Here is a 19467-nt window from a genome sequence, read left to right on the forward strand (position 1 = left end):
GAAAAAGGACAGGTCAAGAGTAACTCATAGGTTTTTGGTTTGAGCAGTTGACACAGTGATGCTGTGTCTTTTGGTAGGATGGGGAAACCCAGGGTGGTGGAGTGGACAATGGCCACCCAGAGAGAGCAGGTCCTAATTCCTAGAGCCTGGAAATGTCACCTTCTACGGAAGAGATCTGTAGGAGTGATCAGGAGAAGGATTTGCAGAGAAGGTTATCCTGGCTTATCTGGGCAGGCCCTACGTGGCATCACAAGTATCCCTATAAGAGAGAGGCAGAGAAAGGCCATGCGCAGTGGCTCACACCTGCAATCCCAGCACTTTGGGAGGCCAAGGTTGGCGGATCCCTTGAGCCCAGGAGTTCGCAACCAGTCTGGCCAACATGGTGAAACCCCATCTCTACTGAAAATACAAAAATTTGCTGGGTGTGGTGGTGCATGCCTGTAATCCCAGCTACTCAGGGGGCTGAGGCAAGGGAACTGCTTGAACCTGGGAGGCGGAAGTTGCAGTGAGCCGAGAGCGTGACATTGCACTCCAGCCTGGATGACAAGAGCAAGACTCTGTCTCAAAAAAAAAAAAACAAAAACAAGAGAGAAGCAGAGGAAGATTGGACTGACATATACAGAAAAGGCCGCATGAAGACAGAGGCAGAGATCGGAATGATGCAGCCACAGGCCAGGAAACACCAGGGCGTGGCAGCCACCACCTGAAGCTGAAGAGGAAAGGGGCAGGTTTTACACCACAGTCTCCAGAGGGAGCGCGGCCTTGCCATAATCGTGATCTTGGATGTCTGGCCTTCGAAACCATGAGAGATTAAATTTCTATTGTTTGAAGTCACCAAGTTTGTGGTTATTTGTTACAGTAGCCACAGGACACCACAGCCACAGGATAAATCTCAGGGATGGGGGAGTAGGAAGATCATGAGCGCAGTTTGGGACATGCCCTTGACGTCCAGGTGGAGCTGCTGAATGGCTGGAGCTCTAGTGGATGTGGCATGTAAGAGACGGGTCTCCTGGAGAGGGAACTTCTGAGTCATCCCTGTGGAAGTGATGACTGGAGCCGTGGGTGTGGAGGTGTAGACAGCCGGAAGAGGAGCCTGGAGCCCCTCAGCATGAGTGGCGAGGAGGAGAGGCTGAATCCTCGAAGGAGACCAAGGAGAGGCAGGAGGAGAGTCAGGGCTGTGGGAGGCTAAGGGCTGCTGTTTGCCCCCGCTAGGCTCCCTCAGGCCCTCTTACTGGTCTGTGCACCCAGTCTGACTTCCAGTAGCCAGAGCCAGCATCTTGGTTACAGGGCTACCCCGGAGTTTCCAGAACCCACTTAGCCTGTCGTATGGTGAGTCAAAGGGGTATGGGAGGCTGGGCCCAGTGGCTCACACCTGTAATCCCAGCCCTTTGGGAGGCCAAGGTGGGAGGATTGCTTGAAGCCCAGACGAGCCTGGGTAACACAGCAAGATCCCGTCTCTACTAAAAATTTAAGTATTAGCTGGGCATGGTGGCAGACACTTGTCGTCCCAGCTACTCAGGAGGCTGAGGCAGGAGGATTGCTTGAGCCCAGGAGGTTCAAGCCCAGGCTGCAGTGAGCTACGATTGCACCACTGCTCTCCAGCCTGGGTGACAGAGCGAGATCCTGTCTCTAAAACTAAAGACTTGAGGCTGGGCATGGTGGCTCACGCCTGTAATCCCAGCACTTTGGGAGACTGAAACAGGTGGATTACCTGAGGTCAGGAGTTCGAGACCAGCCTGGCCAACACGGCGAAACCCCATCTCTACTAAAAATACAAAAATTAGTTGGGTGTGGGGTGCATGCCTGTAATCCCAGCTACTCAGGAGGCTGAGGCAGGAGAATCACTTGAACCTGGGAGGTGTAGGCTGCAGTGAGCAGAGATCATGCCACTGCACTCCAGCCTGGGTGACAGAGCGAGACTCCATCTCAAAAAAAAAAAAAAAGAGACTGAAGCATAAAGCAGTATGTATGTACAGCGACTAATATTTGCAAATCATTGAAAGAGAAAGAAAGAATGTCAAATTTATTATCCTTGATAGTAGTTGAAAGTTCACAGTAATAAGGAAAAAGTATACATGGGACTATTTCTGCCCTCAGCTGGAAGTGTCTGCGCAGACAGCGTGGTTAGCAGGGACCATGGGGAGCTCTGTGTGTCCCGTGGCTGCCAAGGCCTGGGGGCCGACGTTTACAAATACACCCCTGGCTGATGGCAAAGGGAATGGGGTCCTGTTCCCTATCATTACATGTTCCAGGGACACACAGGCCTGAAGACCTTCCTAAACAGTGAAGATATCACCTTGGGACCCAACAGAAGCCCGTGAGTCCCTGGTGCCCTGTGGGGATGGGCCTGTGGGCCGGCAGGACCCTGGGTGGCCCTACAGCTTGGTGGGCTGCTCAGGGCTGAGGTGGCCAGGCCCACTGGGCGGGGACAGCACCATGGGCAGCGAGTTGCTGCCCCTCTCGTGCCAGCAGGCGTCCAGGATGGGGTAGAGCTTGCCCTGGAAGTCGGCCTGGAAGGTGTAGAGCGGCCGCAGGTCATCGGGGCGGTCAGCGTCGAAGAAGGTGAGCTCGCCCTGCTCATAGTGCAGGTAGAGCCCAATGCGGTGGGGGTGGCCGGCCACGGGCAGGGGCACCCGGGGGCAGGCAAAGGCTTCGTACACCCGCCCCTCCTTCAGGCCGATCAGCCACACACCGTGCTCGGGGGACCTGTTCAGCTTGCCCTTCCGGCTGGCTGTGCCCTTGATGACCCCCAGGCGCCAGTCGCTCTTGCTGCCCACCACCACCTCCCAGTAGTGGCGGCCGCAGGAGAAGCCGCGGCTGGCCAGGACGCAGGTGCTGTAGTCGAAGCGCTCAGGCTGGCTGGCGCGCCGCTGGGCCAGGAGCCCACACTGCACCACCGTGTTGCCCTTGGAGAGCTCCAGGAGTGGGTGGGCAGTGGCAGGGTCCAGCTTGAGAGGCTCTGGGGCTGGGAGGGAGATCACAGAGGGCCTGTGAGGCAACGTGGAGGGCAGCAGACCCCGCCCACAGAGGATGACGGAGGCCCTGAGCTCCCCAAGGAGAGGGGCTGTGTCTTCCTCATTTCTCTATCCCCAGGACCTAGAAGGGGCTGGTACAGGGCTGCTCCCTGAATGAATGAATGAATGAATGAATGAATGAATGAATGAATGAAGTTTTACATAAGGAAGATCAATCACAGACTGATTGCATCCCCCAAAGGCAAAAACAGGGTTTATATAAAAGGGAGTGGCTTGGTGGGCTGTCGGGGGCTGAGGTGGCCGGAGAAAGAAATGGACACTGGGCTCAGGGATTCTGGCCCGCCTGCCTGAGGCAGAGGTGCTGGGGGAGGACCCAGAAGACACCTGTCCCACGAGCTCACAGCTCAGCCCTCAGGGTTTTCTGGAGAACCCACAGCGACTGCAGCTGTTGGATTTACTAGCCTAGTCAGCCTATTCAAGGACAAACTAGCCCACCTGAGCTTTTTGCTAGCTACCAGCTGATCCGTTTACCCCAGAAACGTGAAATGTGCTCCCCCGCCCCCCCACCCTCCCCACCCTCCCCACCCCTTTCCTGCCGCCCAAGATGCCGCAAGGAAAGAAGGCCAAGGCGGAGAAGGTGGCTCTGGCCCCTGCTGGCGTGAAGAAGCAGGAGGCCAAGAAAGTGGTGAATCCCCTGTTTGAGAAAAGGCCTAAGACTTTTGGCCCTGGACAGGACTTCTAGGCCAAAAGGGACCTCGCCCGCTTTGTGCAATGGCCCGCTCAGTCAGGGTGTGGGGCGGACAGCCATCCTCTATAAGTGGCTGAAAGTGCCTCCCACTATTAACCAGTTCACCCGGGTCCTGGACTGCCAAACAGCTCTCCAGCTGCTTAAGCTGGCCCACAAGTACAGACCAGAGGCAAAGCAAGACAAGAAGCGGAGACTGTCGGTCCTGACTGAGAAGAAAGCTGCCGGCAAAGGGGACGTCCCCCACTAAGAGGCCACCTGTCCTTGGAGCAGGAATTAACACCGTCATCACCTTGGTAGAGAACAAGAAGGCTCAGCTGGACCAGGCACAGTGGCTCACACCTGTAATCCCAGCACTTTGGGAGGCCAAGGTGGGCGGATCACTTGAGGCCAGGAGTTTGCAAGCAGCCTGGCCAACATAATGAAACTCCATCTCTACTAAAATACGAAAATTAGCCGGGCGTGGTGGCATGCGCCTGTAGTCCCAGCTACTTAGGAGGCTGAGGCAGGAGAATCCCTTGTACCTGGGAGCCGGAGGTTGCAGTGAGCTGAGATCACACCACTGCATTCCAACCTGGGCGACAGAGAGAGACTCTGTCTCAAAAAAAAAAAAAAAAAAAGGCTCAGCTGGTGGTGACTCCACACAGCCTGGGTCCCATCAAGCTGGCTGTCTTCCTGCCTGTGCCTTTGTTCTACAATGGAGTCCCCGACTGCATCACCAAGGGGAAGGCAAGACTGGGACGTCTAGTCCGCAGGAAGACCCGCACCACCGATAATGTAGAGAGTAGTAGTAGATGTTGAGGGTTTTAGAGGTTCTTTAGTGAAGAGTTTTATCGCCTTCACACAGGTGAACTTGGAAGACAAAGGAGCTTTGACTAAGCTGGTGGAAGCTGTCAGGACCAATGACAACGAAGGTGATGAGATCCGCCGTCACTAGGGAGGCAGTGTCCTGGGTCCCAAGTCTGTGGCTTACATTGTCAAACTCGAAAAGACAAAGGCTAAAGAACCTACCACTAAACTGGGTAAAGTGTACACTGCTGAGTTAAATGTACGAACAGGATTCACAGTTCACAAACTGCAATTTCTTTCCTCCTTTCCTTTCCTTTTTTTTTTCTTCATTCTTTTCTTTCTTACTGATGAGGTCTCCTCTGTCACCCAGGCTGGAGTGCAGTGGTGTGATCATAGCTCACTGCAGCCTCCCAACTGCTGGGCTCAAGCGATCCTCCTGCCTCAGCCTCCTCAGGAGCTGGGCCCACAGGCACATGATACCACACCCCACTAATTATTTTTTGTAGAGATGGCATCTCACTATGTTGCCCAGGCTGGTTTCAAACACCTGGCCTCAAGTAGTCCTCCCACCTTGGCCTCCCAAAGTGCTGGGATTGCAGGCATGAGCCACCGCGCCCAGCCCCTTCTTTTATACAAACCCTATTTTTGCTTTTGGTGGAAGAAATCACTCTGTTAGCAATCTCCCTTATGTACAAAACAGCATCCTAATAATAAAGGAATGAAATGTGTTTGAGTTGTTTTCGACAGAGAGCAAGAACTAATAGGTTGGTTCAAAAGTAACTGCGGTTTTTGCCATTACTTTTAAGGCCACTTGTCCTTCGAGTAGGAAAGACATTTTTTAAAAGGACATCACTTTTTTTTTTTTTTTTGAGATGGAGTTTTGCTCTTGTTGCCCAGGCTGGAGTGTAATGGCACCATCTCAACTCACTGCAACCTCCGCCTCTCTGGTTCAAGTGATTCTCCTGCCTCAGGCTCCCGAGTAGCTGGGATTACAGGTACATGCTACCATGCCCGACTAATTCTTGTATTATTAGTAGAGACGGGGTTTTACCATGTTGGCCAGGCTGGACTCGAACTCCCGACCTCAGAAGATCTGCCCTCCTCAGCCTCCCAAAGTGCGGGGATTACAGGTATGAGCCACTGTGCCCAGCCAAAAAGTACATTACTTTTAAAAGTAATGGCAAAAATCGCAATTACTTTTGTACCAACCTAATACCATTTATGAAGCACTAAACTGCAACACACGTATGTCTACATACAAACTCTGCAGCCTGGCTGGGTGGGTGCTAATAGCCCCACTTTACAGATGAGGAACCTGGGGCTCGGAAATGACACAACTTGCCCAGCCACCAGCTAGGAAGGGATGAAGTGAGCATGAACCCAAGCTGTTCAGAAACTCAGTCCCATGTTCTCACCAGGACCCTCCGCAAACCTCCGTCTGAGTTCTCTGTAGCTTATTCTCTGATACAATCAATGAACTGCTACCTGCCCTGGGCGGCAGCCCTCAGGAAGGAGGACGGGTCAGGGCCTCACCTGGCAGAACTTTCTGGAAGAGCCTTTTCCATACGGTCAGCTTGATGTCAGCCTGGTGGAGGCCTGGCTTGAAGGAGATGGGGCTGAATGCGCCTTCCAAGGTCCGCGCCTGCGGCAGCTCTGCTCTGCAGGTGACAGTACACAGTACAAGAGAGCAATGTATCATGTGGCTCGCCCCATCCCTCCATCCTATCTACGTCTGCCCAGCCAGATCCACAGCGCAGGACTGCAGTCACAATGCTCATCAATGCCCATCGTCCCCTCCTCTGCACAGCCCTTCAGAGAGGACCCATCTCCTTCCGAGAAGGGGAAATGCTCTATAGCGTGCTTCTCAAGAGTGTAGGTTTGGGGACCAGCAGTGTTGGCTGGAAAATGGTCCAACCTGTTCCCAGTGGAAAGCCAATGGTCCACCTGGGAAATGGTCAGAAATGCAGGTTCTTAGACCCCATACCAGACCTGCCAATCAGAAACCAATTATGGGGGCCAAGTAATGTGTCTTTTTTTTTTTTTTTTTTTGAGTCAGAGTGTCACTCTGTCACCCAGGCTGGAGTGCAGTGGCGTGATTTCGACTCAGTGCAGCCTCAACCTCCTGGGTTCAAGTGATCCTCCCACCTCAGCCTACCTAGCAACTGGAACTATAGGCATGCGCCACCATGCCCAGCTAATTTTTTTTTTTTCTATTTTTGGTAGAGACGGTTTTGCCACGTTGCCCAGACTGGTCTTGAGCTCCTGAGCTCAAGCAATCTACCCACCTCGGCCTCCCAAAGTGCTAGGATTACAGGCATGAGCCACCACGCCCGGACTTTTTTTTTCCTTTCCTTTTTTTTTTTTTTTTTTTTTGAGATGGACTCCCACTCTGTCACCCAGGCTGGAGTGCAGTGGCGTGATCTCAGCTCACTGCAACCTCCGCCTCCCGGGTTCAAGCGATTCTCATGCCTTAGCCTCCCGAGTAGCTGGGATTACAGGCGTGCACCACCACACCTGGCTAATTTTTGTATTTTTTGTAGAGATGGGGTTTCACCATGTTGGCCAGGCTGGTCTTGAACTCCTGACCTCAAGTCATCCTTCTGCCTCAGCCTTCCAAAGTGCTGGGATTACAGGCATAAGCCACCTTGCCCAGCCTCTGTCCCTTCATTTAAACCCATGTCCCCTGACCAAATTGTCTCTAAGACTAAAATAAATGTGAGAAACAAGGAGTCTCCCATAAACAGGGAGCGAGGAAGGCTTGGGAATGGCACGTGTTCATTTGTTGGGTCTAGAACATGGATCCACTCTCTTCCCACAATCTGCAGAGCAAGTTTCAGGCAGGGCTGATACTGCCTGCTGCACAAGGGTGAGGAGGGCAAGCAAGGAATGGCCAGCGCTCCTGGATGTTGCTTCTGGCCATTTCCCACCTCTCCCAGCTCCCAGTCCTCCTGATATCCTGCCTTACACCCAGCCACCCTGAACTTCTCATAACCAGAGTCTGCACACCACTCCCCCTTTTACAGGACCGTTCCCTTGGCTTGCCTGGCAAACTCGGGTCCTGGACCCTTCCCAGCCATCAGGCCTGTGCCCCTCTGCCAGGCCCCCCAGACACCTGCTCCTCCTCTAGTGTTTTGTTTTCTGAGACAGGGTCTCACTCTGTCACCCAGGATGGATCATGCAGCAGGATGTTCGCGACTCACTGCAGCATCACACTTTTGGGCTCAAGCAATCTTCCTGCCTCAGCCTCATGAGTAATGGTGACTATAGGCGCATGCCACCAGGCCCAGCTAATTTTTTCTATTTTTGTATTTTTCGTAGCGATGGGGTCTTACTATGTTGACCAGGCTAGTCTCGAATTCCTGGTCTCCAGGAGTCCTCCTGCCTTGGCCTCCCAAAGTGCTGGGATTGCAGGCATGAGCTACCCTCCTCTAGTATTTCTGTAGCTTGAGTGAACTTCTGCTGTTCTAGGTACCCACAGTTCACCATCTGCCTCCCCACTCGTCTACGAGACCCTTGAAGGTAGGGACGTGACTTTCCTCTGTTTTCCCCAGGCTCAGTTATAGAGTCAGCTGTGGGCAACTGCTTGGGAGGCGCTGGTTAAGCCGAATGGAGGAACCAGTGGAGCTGAGATGCCTGTGCCTGCAGCCACCAGACCCTGGCTGAGCTCTCTCCAAGGTTATTACCTGGAGGCCATGGAGTGGAACTTCTGGAAGGCAAGAGAGAGGGAGGTTAAGGCTAGAAGGTGCGAAGCCAGGGCACTGTTGGGAAGGGGAAGGCCCTGGCGGGTATGGGGACGGGACACCCCCCGTCCACTCACCCGGATGAACTCGTGGTGGCCCTCATTGCCGAACTCTTCCAGCACACACTCGGCTTGGGCCAGCCGCTCCCGGGTTCCCTGGGCCTGCTCCAGCTGCATGTCCAGGGAGGCCACCAGGCCACGGGTGTGACCTCCTATCCCCTCCAGGCAGCGGGCCTTCTCCTCGTCCACCAAGTGGTGCAGCTCCTGGAACTCACGGCGGATCACCCAGCTGAAGACATCCGACTCATTCTGGGACAGGGAGGGCTGGTCACTGCAGAGTCACAGCCAAGCTGCCAGGCTCTGGCTGGCTGGCCTCAGGGTCCCCAGGGCCTTCCTGACTGGGCTGGTCCTGGGACCTGGGTTCCAGGGGAGGCTGCATGGCCTGACGCCGAGCAGGGAGTTCACCCCATGCTTGGGGAGCCCTGGAGGTGGCCATGGGGAGGGTGACCCCAGCTCCCATTTCAAATGGAGTGGCTCTGCTTTGGCATGTTTTAATTTTTTTTTTTTTTTTTTTTTTTTTTTTTGAGACAGGGTCTCACTCTGTTGCCCAGGCTGGAGTGTAGCGGCATGATCATAGCTCACTGTAGCCTTGACCTCCCAGCCTCAAGCAATCCTCCCACCTCAGCCTTCCGAGTTGCTGGGATTACAGATGCATGCCACCACACTCCACTTTGCCTATGTCAGCTATTAAATGTGCATGTAAGATTTTGTTTTATCACAGAGTTCCACACCTGAAGGAAAGCAGGAAGGCCCTGGGCGAGCAGGCTTTGCTGTGAGGGAGCCAGAACTCCCTGCAGAACCCTGAGCTCTGCCTCCACCAGGCAGGGCTGATACCGCCTGCTGCGCAAGGGTGAGGAGGGTAAATGAGGGATGCCCAGTGCTCCTGGATCTTGCTCGGCTCCTGTTTCTGTTTCACAGCCACCTCCAGGGCCGGGGCTCCACACCTCCTGGCCCCATGTGCCTCTCATTTCGGGAGATCTGCCAGGGCCCAGGACCAGCAGCCTCTCCATGCCTGTGCACCCAGGTACTGGGAGGGCACCATGACAGGCTGGCAAGGTCAAGCAGACACAGGTGGCACAGGGGCGGAGGAGTCACGCCCATGCTTTGAGCTGTTTACCCCCTGGGACTCAAGTCCTGGGTTATCTCAGTCTCAAGGACACAGAGGGCAAAAGCCAACCTGGAGCCAGTCCTGACAACAACTGGGTTGAATTCCCTGAGAGGATTTGCACTTTCCCCACCCTGCCCCGGAATGCTTTGAGTTCTGACTTTATATGGAAGGCCTGGTTTTCTGTAAAGGACCAATGAGAACTCAGCTCTAACAGAAAGTGAAGGTGGCCGGTCCCAGGCAGGGGGCAGAGGGAAGGGCACTCACGACAATTCGGGTCCGGTTGTTCACCAGTTTGGCGATGAGCTCATCCACCTTCTTCTGCTCCTGCTTCAGCTCAGAGATGAGGGCTGCGAGCTTCTCCTGGAGGCAACAGGCCATGGCCCCATGAGCAGCTGATTTCTCCTCCTCTCAGCTCCTTGGGTCACCTTCTTGGGAGTATCCCAATGGCCACAAGCACTCCCAGGGAAACCAGGGTGGGAACCAGAGCCACCCAGGTATCCTTGAGTCCAAAACAGGTTAAATTGTTCAAGAATAGTCCAGGCACGGCCGGGCGCGGTGGCTCAAGCCTGTAATCCCAGCACTTTGGGAGGCCAAGGCGGGTGGATCACGAGGTCAGGAGATCGAGACTATCCTGGCTAACATGGTGAAACCCCGTCTCTACTAAAAATACAAAAAACTAGCCGGGCGTGGTGGCGGGCGCCTGTAGTCTCAGCTACTTGGGAGGCTGAGGCGGGAGAATGGCGTGAACCCGGGAGGCGGAGCTTGCAGTGAGCCGAGATCACGCCACTGCACTCCAGCCTGGAGACACAGCGAGACTCTGTCTCAAAAAAAAAAAAAAAAAAAAAAAAAAAAGAATAGTCCAGGCACAGTATCTCATGCCTGTAATTCCAGCACTTTGGGAGACTGAGACAGGACTTCACTTGAGGTCAGGAGTTTGAGACCAGCCTGGCCAACATGGTGAAACCCCATTTCGATTAAAAATACAAAAATTAGCCAGGCGTGGTGGTGCACACCTGTAGTCCCAGCTGCTTGGGAGGCTGAGGCACGAGAATCACTTGAACCTGGGAAGCGGAAGTTGCAGTGAGCCGACACCATGCCACTGCATTCCAGCCTGGGTGACACAGTGAGACTCTGTCTCAAAAAAATAGATTGATAAATAAAATAAGATAAAATAATTCAAGCATATTCTAGTCTGGGCACAGTGGCTCATGCCTGTAATCCCAGCACTTTAGGAGGCCAAGATGGGAGGATCACTTGAGGTTAGGAGTTTGAGACCAGCCTGGGCAACATAGTGAGATCCCATCTCTAAATTTTTTTTTTTTAAGAATATTCTGCATTGACAGCAGGAACTTCCCAGGCATAAGAGGGTCTCGATGTCACCCCTCTGCGTGACATGGAGAGAGTCACTAAATGTTACAGCTACCGGAAGTCACCATGTGATGCTGGCACTTCCTGGATTGAATGCTGCCTGTAGGGGACCCACCAGATGGACTCTGTGGTCACCAGCAGATCCTGAATTAGTGGGTACTTAATCAGGAGTCATCGCCAAAAGGCCGGCGCCAGGTGAGGCTAATTCTAGGGCCAGTGCTGCTTACCCAGGCCTGGGTTAAACCTGGTGAATCCCCACGCCTATAAACACCTGAATCCATTCCTGGTGGACTTGGACACAGCATGGATTTGCGACCTCCCCAGGCTGACATAAATGCACTTCTCCTGGACTGCCCTGGCCCCAAATCTGGCCTAGCTTTGGGGATGCCAACCGGGACTCCTGGACCACCAGCTACTCCATGACTTGACCACAGCCCCCATCCGTTTGTACTCATGCAGTGTACGGAATCTTTGGCTTGGATCATGCCCAAGCACCGGAGAGCTGCAAGGGGCTTTCAGGAAGGGAGCTGGGTAAAGAACAAAGCACTTGCTGGCATAAATGGACAGCGTCCTTGCTCTGGAGAATGAGGCTTCAGAACATCTCACAGCGGCCCCAGAAGGGCATTCCAATGCCACCCTCCCCAGGCAGACGGATGGGACTCATTCCTTCCCAGTGACAGGAACTAAGTTACGCAAATCAATGCACCCATCAATCGAGCATCTCAAGATCTCAATAAACAGGAGGCAACAGGAACACCCAAAAGAGGGCAATAAATGAGTGCAATTTAGTTACATTCTGTGTTGCAGCAGAGAAGAGCCTTGGGATCATCAAAACCCAAATCTGGCTGGGTGCAGTGGCTCACGCCTGGAATCCCAATACTTTGGGAGGCCGAGGCGGAAGGATCACTTGAGGCCAGGAGTTTGAGTCCAGCCTGGACAAAATAGTGAGACCCTGTCTCTCCAAAAAAAAAAAAATTAAGCCCAAATCTAAAACAGGGACCCAAGCTGGGCCCCTGGATCCTAACCACAAAGGACAGACAAGCTCCCAGCCTGTTTCCCTCCCTCCTTCCCATCAACTAATAAAACATAAACTCAGCTTCCTCACCCGCAGTTGGCTTCCACCTTCCATACTCCCCTAAACCTGCTCTTATCAAGATAATCAGTTCTTACTGCTACATCTAACACTTTTCAGTCCTCAGAGACATTTCACACAAGTGATCTCCTCCTTCAGTGCTCTCTCTGATTTCCGGGAGGCCACACTCAGCCGGTGTTCCCGCTCTGAGGATTCTTTCTATCCCTTTTTCAGGGCTCTCTCTCGCTCAATCCAGATTTTAAGCCTGGTACCCCTTGGGGTCATCATCAATGTCTTCCCTTATCACTATGTAGACTCTCCTGGATTGGTCTTCTCCATCAAAGGGGACTTCAGTGACCACCAGGAGGAAGGACCCTCCACACCCCTTGCCCTGAGCCGCATTGCTGTCCTGGTCTACACGCCCCCAACCCGACTGCACATCCCCAGGCACCTCCTGCTCCACCTGCCCATGACAGATCGTTCTCTGCGATCACTTCATCTGTGCAAGGGGAAATTACAGCACTGGAGTCAACCTCCCCGTCCCTCACCCTCCTTGCCACACACAGGTGTCAGGGTTTTTTTCTTTTCGAGATTTGTCTTTGGTCTGCCCCAGGCCTTTGTCCCAGTTCCCACCGACTTAGGTCCTGGCACCCTCATCTCTCGCTGTCCTTCTGCCTCACCCTCAAAGCTCCCCTCTGCCAGAGGGATCTGAGCACATCACCACCAGCTTCAAACCCTCCAGCCCCCGGCTTACTCCCTCATCCTGTGAATAAACTACAAATCCCTTCCAGGGTCACACTGGCCTCTCCAGACCCCGGCCGCAGCTTACCTCGCTGGCCCTATCTCGCCCCCACCCATGCTCCCTCCAGCTTTATGCTGGGATTACAGGAGTGGCCACTGCGCCCGCCCAACCAGGCTAATTTTGAAATTTTTGTAGAGACAGGGTCTCACTATGTTGCCCAGGCTGGTCTCAAACTCCTGGACTCAAGTGATCCACCCACCTCGGCCTCCCAAAGTGCTGTTATTATAGGCATAAGCCACCCAGCCACGTGTTTTATAACAGGTGGTTTATATATATAACACCCAGCCAGGTATTAAAGAATGATCTGCTAGGTTTGGTGATGGCCTACAAAGGCAGGAATTCACTGATTCAGCATTTTGGACATTTACAGTGTGCCAGGTACGGCTCCAGGCACTGAAATACACCAGGGGACAAAATGAAGTCCCCATCCTCATGCACTAGAGAGTGCAAACAGGGGAGTGTCCAGAAACAAAGAGCCTAGGGCAGTGGCACATGCCTGTAATTCCAGCACTTTGGGAGGCCCAGGCAGGATTGTTGGAGGCCAAGGAGTTCAACACCAGCCTGGGCAACATAACAAGACCCCATTTCTACAAAACATAAAAAAAAATGAGCTGGGCATGGTGGTGTGCACCTGTAGTCCCAGCTACTCAGGAGGCTGAGGTGGGAGGATTGCTTGAGACTAGGCGTTGGAGGCTGCAGTGAGCCATGATCATACCACTGCACTCCAGCCTGGGCAACAGAGTGAGACGCTGTCTCCAAAAAGAAAGAAGAAAAAGAAAGGAGAGAGAGGGGGGGAAGAGAGAGAGAGAGAGAGGAAGAGTGGGGAGAGAGGGGGGTCAGAGGGGAGGGGGGGAGAGAGAGAGAGGGGGGGGGAGAGAGAGAGAGAGAGAGAGAGAGAGAGAGAGAGAGAGAGAGAGAGAGAGAGAGAGAGAAAGAAAGAAAGAATAAAAAGAAAAACAACCAGAACGGCAAATAAAAAAGGAGAGCCCCATCCTGCGCATGTGGCTTCAATCCTGGGCACCTGGGTTGAGCTGCCGCTCAAATGCTAAGGAATGAATGAATGCGCCAGGGCAGGGCTGGAGGGAAATCGAGGATAGCTGGATGCTTTTGGTGCCAGGTGATGGCGCCAGAGAGCACAAGATCCGGTCCCCGCGGGCCCCGCCAGCCCCGCTGCACCGTCGCTCCCCACCTTCATGCGGCTGTAGACGGTGGAGACGGGTGTGACCGGGTGGTGCTGGTGGGAGCCCAGCAAACCGCAGAGGCCACAGATGAGCTCCTGGTCCTTCTCGCAGAAGAGGCTGAGCGGGTTCCGGTGGTGCACGCAGACCTTGGGCTCCGGGTCCCCAGGGAGCCTCAGGGCTTCGATCACCCGAGCCAGGGAGACGTTGGGCGGCGGGGAGCTGCTGCCGTCCACCGCCTGCCGGCACACGGGGCAGCGCAGCTCCGCGTCCAGGTGGCAAGACAGGGAGACCAGGCAGCCCTTGCAGTAGGAGTGGCCGCACCGCAGCATCAGGGGCTCCTTGAAGACCTCCAGGCAGATCGGACACTGAAGCCGGTCCTCCAGCTCCGGCAGGCTCACCTGCCAAGCCATCCACACTCACTGCCCGGGATGAAACACAGGCATCCATCCTCAGTCCTGTGCTCTCCCCTCCCTCTGTCCAGCACTCACCCACCACCCTCAACCCTAAGGAGCACCAGACTTTTAGAGGAAACACTTTCAGTCCTGGATCCCAGTCCTAACTCACATGACCTTGGGCCGCAGTTTCCCCAGCTGTAAAACAAAAGACTGCAATGAAAAAACTGGTCCCTTAAAGATACGTGTGTGTGTGTGTGTGTGTGTTTACATTTTTTACTCAAATTTGGAGACAAGCATGAAAGGGGCCATCTGCAGGGTCATTTGCAATGACACTAATAATGCAAGGTCCAGCCCCAGCAGGCATCTGGACCTAGAACTGGGCAGCAAAACCCAGGCAAGCTCTCCGCCTTCTAGATCAGTTCCCAAACTTTTGAGAAACTGTTGAAAGCATAGGTGTAATAGATCTAGAGGTCCACCTTCAAAAGTGCTTCAGGGGGTCTCCAGTGAGACCCAGAACTCTACATTTACAGGTGACACTCCCAGGTAATTCTAGAGAGCCTGGAACCTACAAGGCCTCTACCCTGATCTCCCACCTGCTCCCCTACTAAAGCTTGTCAGTGAGACAGGAAGAGCACCAGCAGCCCCCAGGGAGAGCCCAACATTGGAATACCTGGCTTCTCACGATCCGCTGGGCCTCCCACTATGGCCTCAAGCCAGCATCACTCGTCCGATGGATCAAGAGATTGCTCAGCCTTTTCTTCTTCCCAGCAGGGAAACAGCAGGCACAGAGACAGAAGTGGGGAGTGCAGCTGGACGCCTGCACCACTGCCTGGTCTCTGCCCCTTCTCTCCTCCCCTTTCCCAGCGACACTCCTGTGTCCCCAAGGTCACCAGAATCAGGTGGAAACTGGGTTACATCACGGGACTGGGGAGGCAGCCTTTGTTGGGCCTGCTCTGATAACATTCAGGTGCTGGCCTTGGCCACTGTGGGGGAGGGGCAGAAACAGAGGGACTGGGCACACCGTCCACACCTCACGACCCGGACAGGAGCAGACAGGTGCTGGGAAACAGTTCTTTCTGAATCTCAAACTCTTGCTCTTACTCTCCTTTTTTGCGGGGAGGGGCTTGCGGGGCGGGGGAAGACAGCATCTTGCTCTGTTGCCCAGGCTGGAGTGCAGTGGCGTAGTCACAGCTCACTGCAGCCTCCAACTCCTAGGCTCAAGCCATCCTCCTACCTCAGCTGCCTGAGTAGCTGAGACTGCAGGCGCATGCCACCATGCCAAGCTAATTTTTTTAAAAAATTTTGTAGGTACTGGGTCTTGCTTTGTTGCCCAGGCTGGTTTTCAGCTTCTGGGCTCAAGCAATCCTCCCTCCTTGGCCTCCCAAAGTGCTGGGATTACAGGCATGAGCCTTACTGCACCCAGCCTTCCCTCTCTCTCTCTTTTTTTCTAATACAAACTGGCAGATGATGATTCGATCTCTCTATTTAATTTTTAAATTTTATTGTTTATTTTAGTAGAGACAGGGGTCTTGCTTTGTTGCCTGGGCTGGTTTTGAACTCCTGGCCTCAAGCAATCCTCCCGCCTCAGCCTCCCAAAGTGCTGGGATTACAGGTATGAGCCACCAAGCCTGGCCTCTTTTTTTTTTTTTTTTTTTTTTTTGAGATGGAATCTTGCTCTGTCACCCAGGCTGGAGTGCAGCGGCGCAATCTTGGCTCACTGCAACTCCGCCTCCTGGGTTCATGCCATTCTCCTGCCTCAGCCTCCCCAGCAGCTGGGACTACAGGTGCATGCCGCCACACCCAGCTAATTTTTGTATTTTTAGTAGAGACAGGGTTTCACCATGTTAGCCAGGATGGTCTCGATCTCCTGACCTTGTGATCCGCCCACCTCAGCCTCCCAAAGTGCTGGGATTACAGGCGTGAGCCACTGCGCCCGGCCACTTAGATTTTTTAAATTGAGGTATAACATATACAAGTGTGCACATCTTAACCACACAGCTTGATAAACACTTGATGTTTATCCTCCCACCTCAGCGTCTCGAAATGCTGGGATTACAGGTGTGAGCCACCGAGCCTGGCCTCTTTTTTTTTTTTTTTTTTTAAAAAGAGATTTGAAGGTAGCTTTTTTAAGATTTTTTAAATCAAGGTATAACATATACAAGTGTGCAAATCTTAACCACACAGCTTGATAAACACCTGCTGTATGTACGCACACACTCAAGAGCAAGATGTAGTGTTTCCAGAAAGCTCCCTCCTGACTCCTCCCAGTCATAACTCCTAACAAGGACAGCCACTGTCCTTATTACCATGCTGTCATGTGGCCTGTTTTTGAATTTCACATAAACAGCATCATATAGAATGTACTCTTTTGTGTCTGGTTTCTTTCACTCGATAATATTGAATTGTGAGGTTTTTTTTGTTTTGTTTTGTTTTTAATGTGAAGTCTTTCAACGTTTAGAAATTCAATGACACTCTGCTACACATGTTTTGTTTGTTTTTTGAGACAGTTTCACTCTTGTTGCCCAGGCTGGAGCACAGTGGTGTGATCTCCGCTCATTGCCACCTCCACCTCCCGGGTTCAAGTGATTCTCCTGCCTCAGCCTCCCAAGTAGCTGGGGTTACAAGCGCCCGCCACCACGCCCAGTTAATTTTTTGTATTTTTAGTAGAGATGGGGTTTCATCATGTGGGCCAGGCTGGTCTCAAACTCCTGACCTCGAGTGATCCACCTGCTTTGGCCTCCCAAAGTGCTGGGATTACAGGCGTGAGCCACCACACCTGGCCTGTTACACAGTTAATGAATATTATGGTCATAATATACTGCTGTGGTTTGAATGTATCCTCCTAATTTCATGTGTTGGAAACTTAACTCCCAATTGGGGCAGTATTGAAAGCTGGCTACAGCCTACACCTATAACCCCAGCACTTTGCGAGGCCAAGATGGGAGGATCGCTTGAAGTCGGGAGTTCAAGACCAGCCTAGGCAACAAAGCTACAAACCATCTTTCCAGCAAGTTAAAAACTAAAAAATAAATTAGCTGGGCCTGGTGGTGCACATCTGTAATCCCAGCTACTGGGGAGGCTGAGGCAGAAGGATCTCTTGAGCCCAGGAGGTGGGGGCTGCAGTGAGCTGAGATCCATCACTGAACTCCAGCCTGGGCTCAGAGCCAGCCTCTGTCGATCAATCAATCAATCAGTCAATCAGTGTCTCGTCTGGGCCTAAATTTCTCTAGAACACAATGGAAGAAGGAAAGTGGAAGAAGGTGGATGTAACCCACAGCTGGGAGCTCTGAACTCTGCTGGTGGCAGATGGCTCTCATGTCCTCACCAGGTTGCCCTGCAATCACATGCTGCATCCTTTTTCCTGAACCTGCCCCACGTGCCCCACCACGCAGCCACTCCGAGGGTTCCTTCAAGGGCGGCAGCCCTGTCACGTGTTCCAAAAGTGCTCCCCTGTGTCCTGACAGCCTTGCCATGTGTCCCATCATGCCCCACATGCTCCCACTGTGTGCCCCACCTCGCACCCATGCCCCATCATGTTCTGCGTGCTCGTTAGGTGCCCCAATATTCCCCGCGCGCTCCCATTACGTACCCAGCCTCACACCCCTGCAAGTTCCCCATCATGCTTTCTGTCGCTCCAGTTAGGTGCCCCATCATGCCCCACGCGCTCCAATTACGTGCCCCACCTAACCGCCCCACGTCCGTGCCCCATCATGCCCCGCACGCTCCGGTTACAGGCCCCGCCTCGCGCTCCCTCACGTGCCCCATCATGCACTGCACGCTCCCATTATATGCCACCACCTCACGCCCCTGCACGTGCCCAACGTGCCCTGCGTGGTCGCGTTACATATCCCATCACGTTTCGTGCGCTCCTATTACCGGCCGCACCTCGCACCTCACGGCGCGGCCTATGTAGTTCCAGAGCTCGCGAGAGCCAGGGCCGTTGGCGACAGTTGGAACGAAATGATGAGTGCCTTCTCGTGGCCCCAGAATGGAATGCCACCATCGGTAGGGTCTGCCGGGTATAAAGGGGCCTTCGGAACCCCACCAAAGTCACAGCTAGGGAGGGCAGCGGGGCGCACCAGGCTGAAGGCTCACGCCACAGGGAGGGCAGCAAGGACATGGGGGGAAGCGCCTTAAACCAGGGGGTCCTGGAAGGGGACGACGCCCCCGGCCAGGTGAGGGCCCGGACGTTTCGGGGCGTCGATGACGAGGGGTGGCCGGGTGGGTCTGAGGCTCTGAGGCCTGGCTTTCATTCTCCACCAGTCCCTGTACGAGCGGTTAAGTCAGAAGATGTTGGACATCTCGGGGGACCGGGGCGTGCTGAAGGATGTCATCCGAGAAGGAGCTGGAGACCTGGTGGCGCCTGATGCTTCGGTGCTAGGTGTGCCCTGGGGCGGTTTGTCCGCAGGATCCATGTCATCGCACTCTCTGTTGGGGAAAGAGAGGCCACATTTTCAAAAAGCATTTAATGGGGTTGGAAATGCTTTGTTTGAAGTGGATTTTTGTTTTTGAAATGGGGTCTCGCTGAATTGCCCAGGCTGGAGTGCCATGGTGCAATCATAGCTTACTGCAGTCTCCACCTCCTGGGCTCAAGTGATTCTCCAGCCTCAGCCTCCCAAATAAGGGATTTACAGACGTGATCCACCATGCTCGGCTAATTTTTAATATTTTTGTAGAGATGGGGGACTCTGTATGTTGCCCAGGCTGGTCTCAGACTCCTGGACCCAAGTGATCCTCCCACTTCAGCCTCCCCAGTAGCAGGGATTACAAGCGTGAGCCGCTGCTTCTGGGCTGAATTAGTTTTTTTAAGAGGAAAGCTAGGGACCCCTATGTCCCCTTTGCGTGATGCTTCCACGAAGCTCTTGAACCTCTGAGCCGAAGGGCAGGCACCCAAAATGCAGAGAGAAGATTTTTTCCTGTACCTCAGGGTGTCGGGCAGCTTAAGCTCATCTGATCGCGTTGTTTCTGTGTGATAATGAGATTCGATATTATAGAGGCATGGGTGTTTTGGGTCCATTTTCTTTACATTCTTTCTTCTATCCTAGTGAAATACTCTGGATACCTGGAACACATGGACAGACCCTTCGATTCTAATTACTTTAGGAAAACTCCTCGGCTAATGAAACTTGGAGAGGGTAAATTCAGAGTGGGAGCTGGAGAAGAAGGGATTGTTTAGGGGCGAGATGAAGCAGCATACCTCAGGCTATTAAGACTGCTCAAAGTGCGGATTCTT

The 19467-nt window shown here is 53.4% G+C and overlaps 2 protein-coding genes across 9 annotated transcripts in view; one reads left to right on the forward strand and one right to left on the reverse strand.

Annotated features, from left to right (window-relative positions):
- Window positions 1-1996: 1996 nt before the first annotated feature.
- On the reverse strand, window positions 1997-17941 carry TRIM50 (tripartite motif containing 50). Of its 4 annotated transcripts, none has more exons than XM_001110857.5 (8): window positions 17824-17941; window positions 14905-15357; window positions 13848-14258; window positions 9681-9776; window positions 8327-8557; window positions 8193-8215; window positions 6043-6167; window positions 1997-2965 (listed from the first exon to the last, which is right to left on the reverse strand). In XM_001110857.5, exons 3-8 carry the CDS (start codon window positions 14247-14249, stop codon window positions 2376-2378), a joined length of 1467 nt encoding a protein of 488 aa, XP_001110857.1. In that variant the 5' UTR covers window positions 14250-14258; window positions 14905-15357; window positions 17824-17941; the 3' UTR covers window positions 1997-2375. The 4 variants fall into 4 exon arrangements, with proteins under 4 accessions (XP_001110857.1, XP_077852644.1, XP_077852645.1 ...); XM_077996518.1 differs by having other exon boundaries at window positions 14905-15217; window positions 17824-17850; XM_077996519.1 differs by lacking the exon at window positions 17824-17941 and adding an exon at window positions 14404-14429 and having other exon boundaries at window positions 14905-15091.
- A 111-nt stretch (window positions 17942-18052) lies between these two features.
- FKBP6 (FKBP prolyl isomerase family member 6 (inactive)) overlaps window positions 18053-19467 on the forward strand; it is a 30827-nt gene continuing 29412 nt past the window's right edge. The window contains exons 1-3 of one of the 5 annotated variants that reach the window (XM_015133315.3): window positions 18053-18239; window positions 18498-18615; window positions 19280-19369. In XM_015133315.3, the coding sequence (XP_014988801.2) occupies window positions 18195-18239; window positions 18498-18615; window positions 19280-19369 (253 nt within the window). In that variant the 5' untranslated portion in view covers window positions 18053-18194. Of the gene's footprint in view, window positions 18410-18497; window positions 18616-19279; window positions 19370-19467 lie in introns of all 5 variants that reach the window. The other 4 variants (XM_028845678.2, XM_015133313.3, XM_077996543.1 and 1 more) reach the window with 4 other exon arrangements.

The sequence above is a fragment of the Macaca mulatta genome, chromosome 3, assembly GCF_049350105.2.
Source record: "Macaca mulatta isolate MMU2019108-1 chromosome 3, T2T-MMU8v2.0, whole genome shotgun sequence".
NCBI classification, from domain to species: domain Eukaryota; kingdom Metazoa; phylum Chordata; class Mammalia; order Primates; family Cercopithecidae; genus Macaca; species Macaca mulatta.

Coding starts and splice junctions, on each gene's coding strand:
- TRIM50 (XM_001110857.5), bottom strand. CDS start 14,249: ATGGCTTGGCAGGTGAGCCTGCCGGAGCTGGAGGACCGGCTTCAGTGT. Junction 6,168..8,192: donor TTCCACTCCATGGCCTCCAG/GTAATAACCTTG, acceptor TGTCACCTGCAG/AGCAGAGCTGCCGCAGGCGC. Junction 2,966..6,042: donor CTTCCAGAAAGTTCTGCCAG/GTGAGGCCCTGA, acceptor TCTCCCTCCCAG/CCCCAGAGCCTCTCAAGCTG.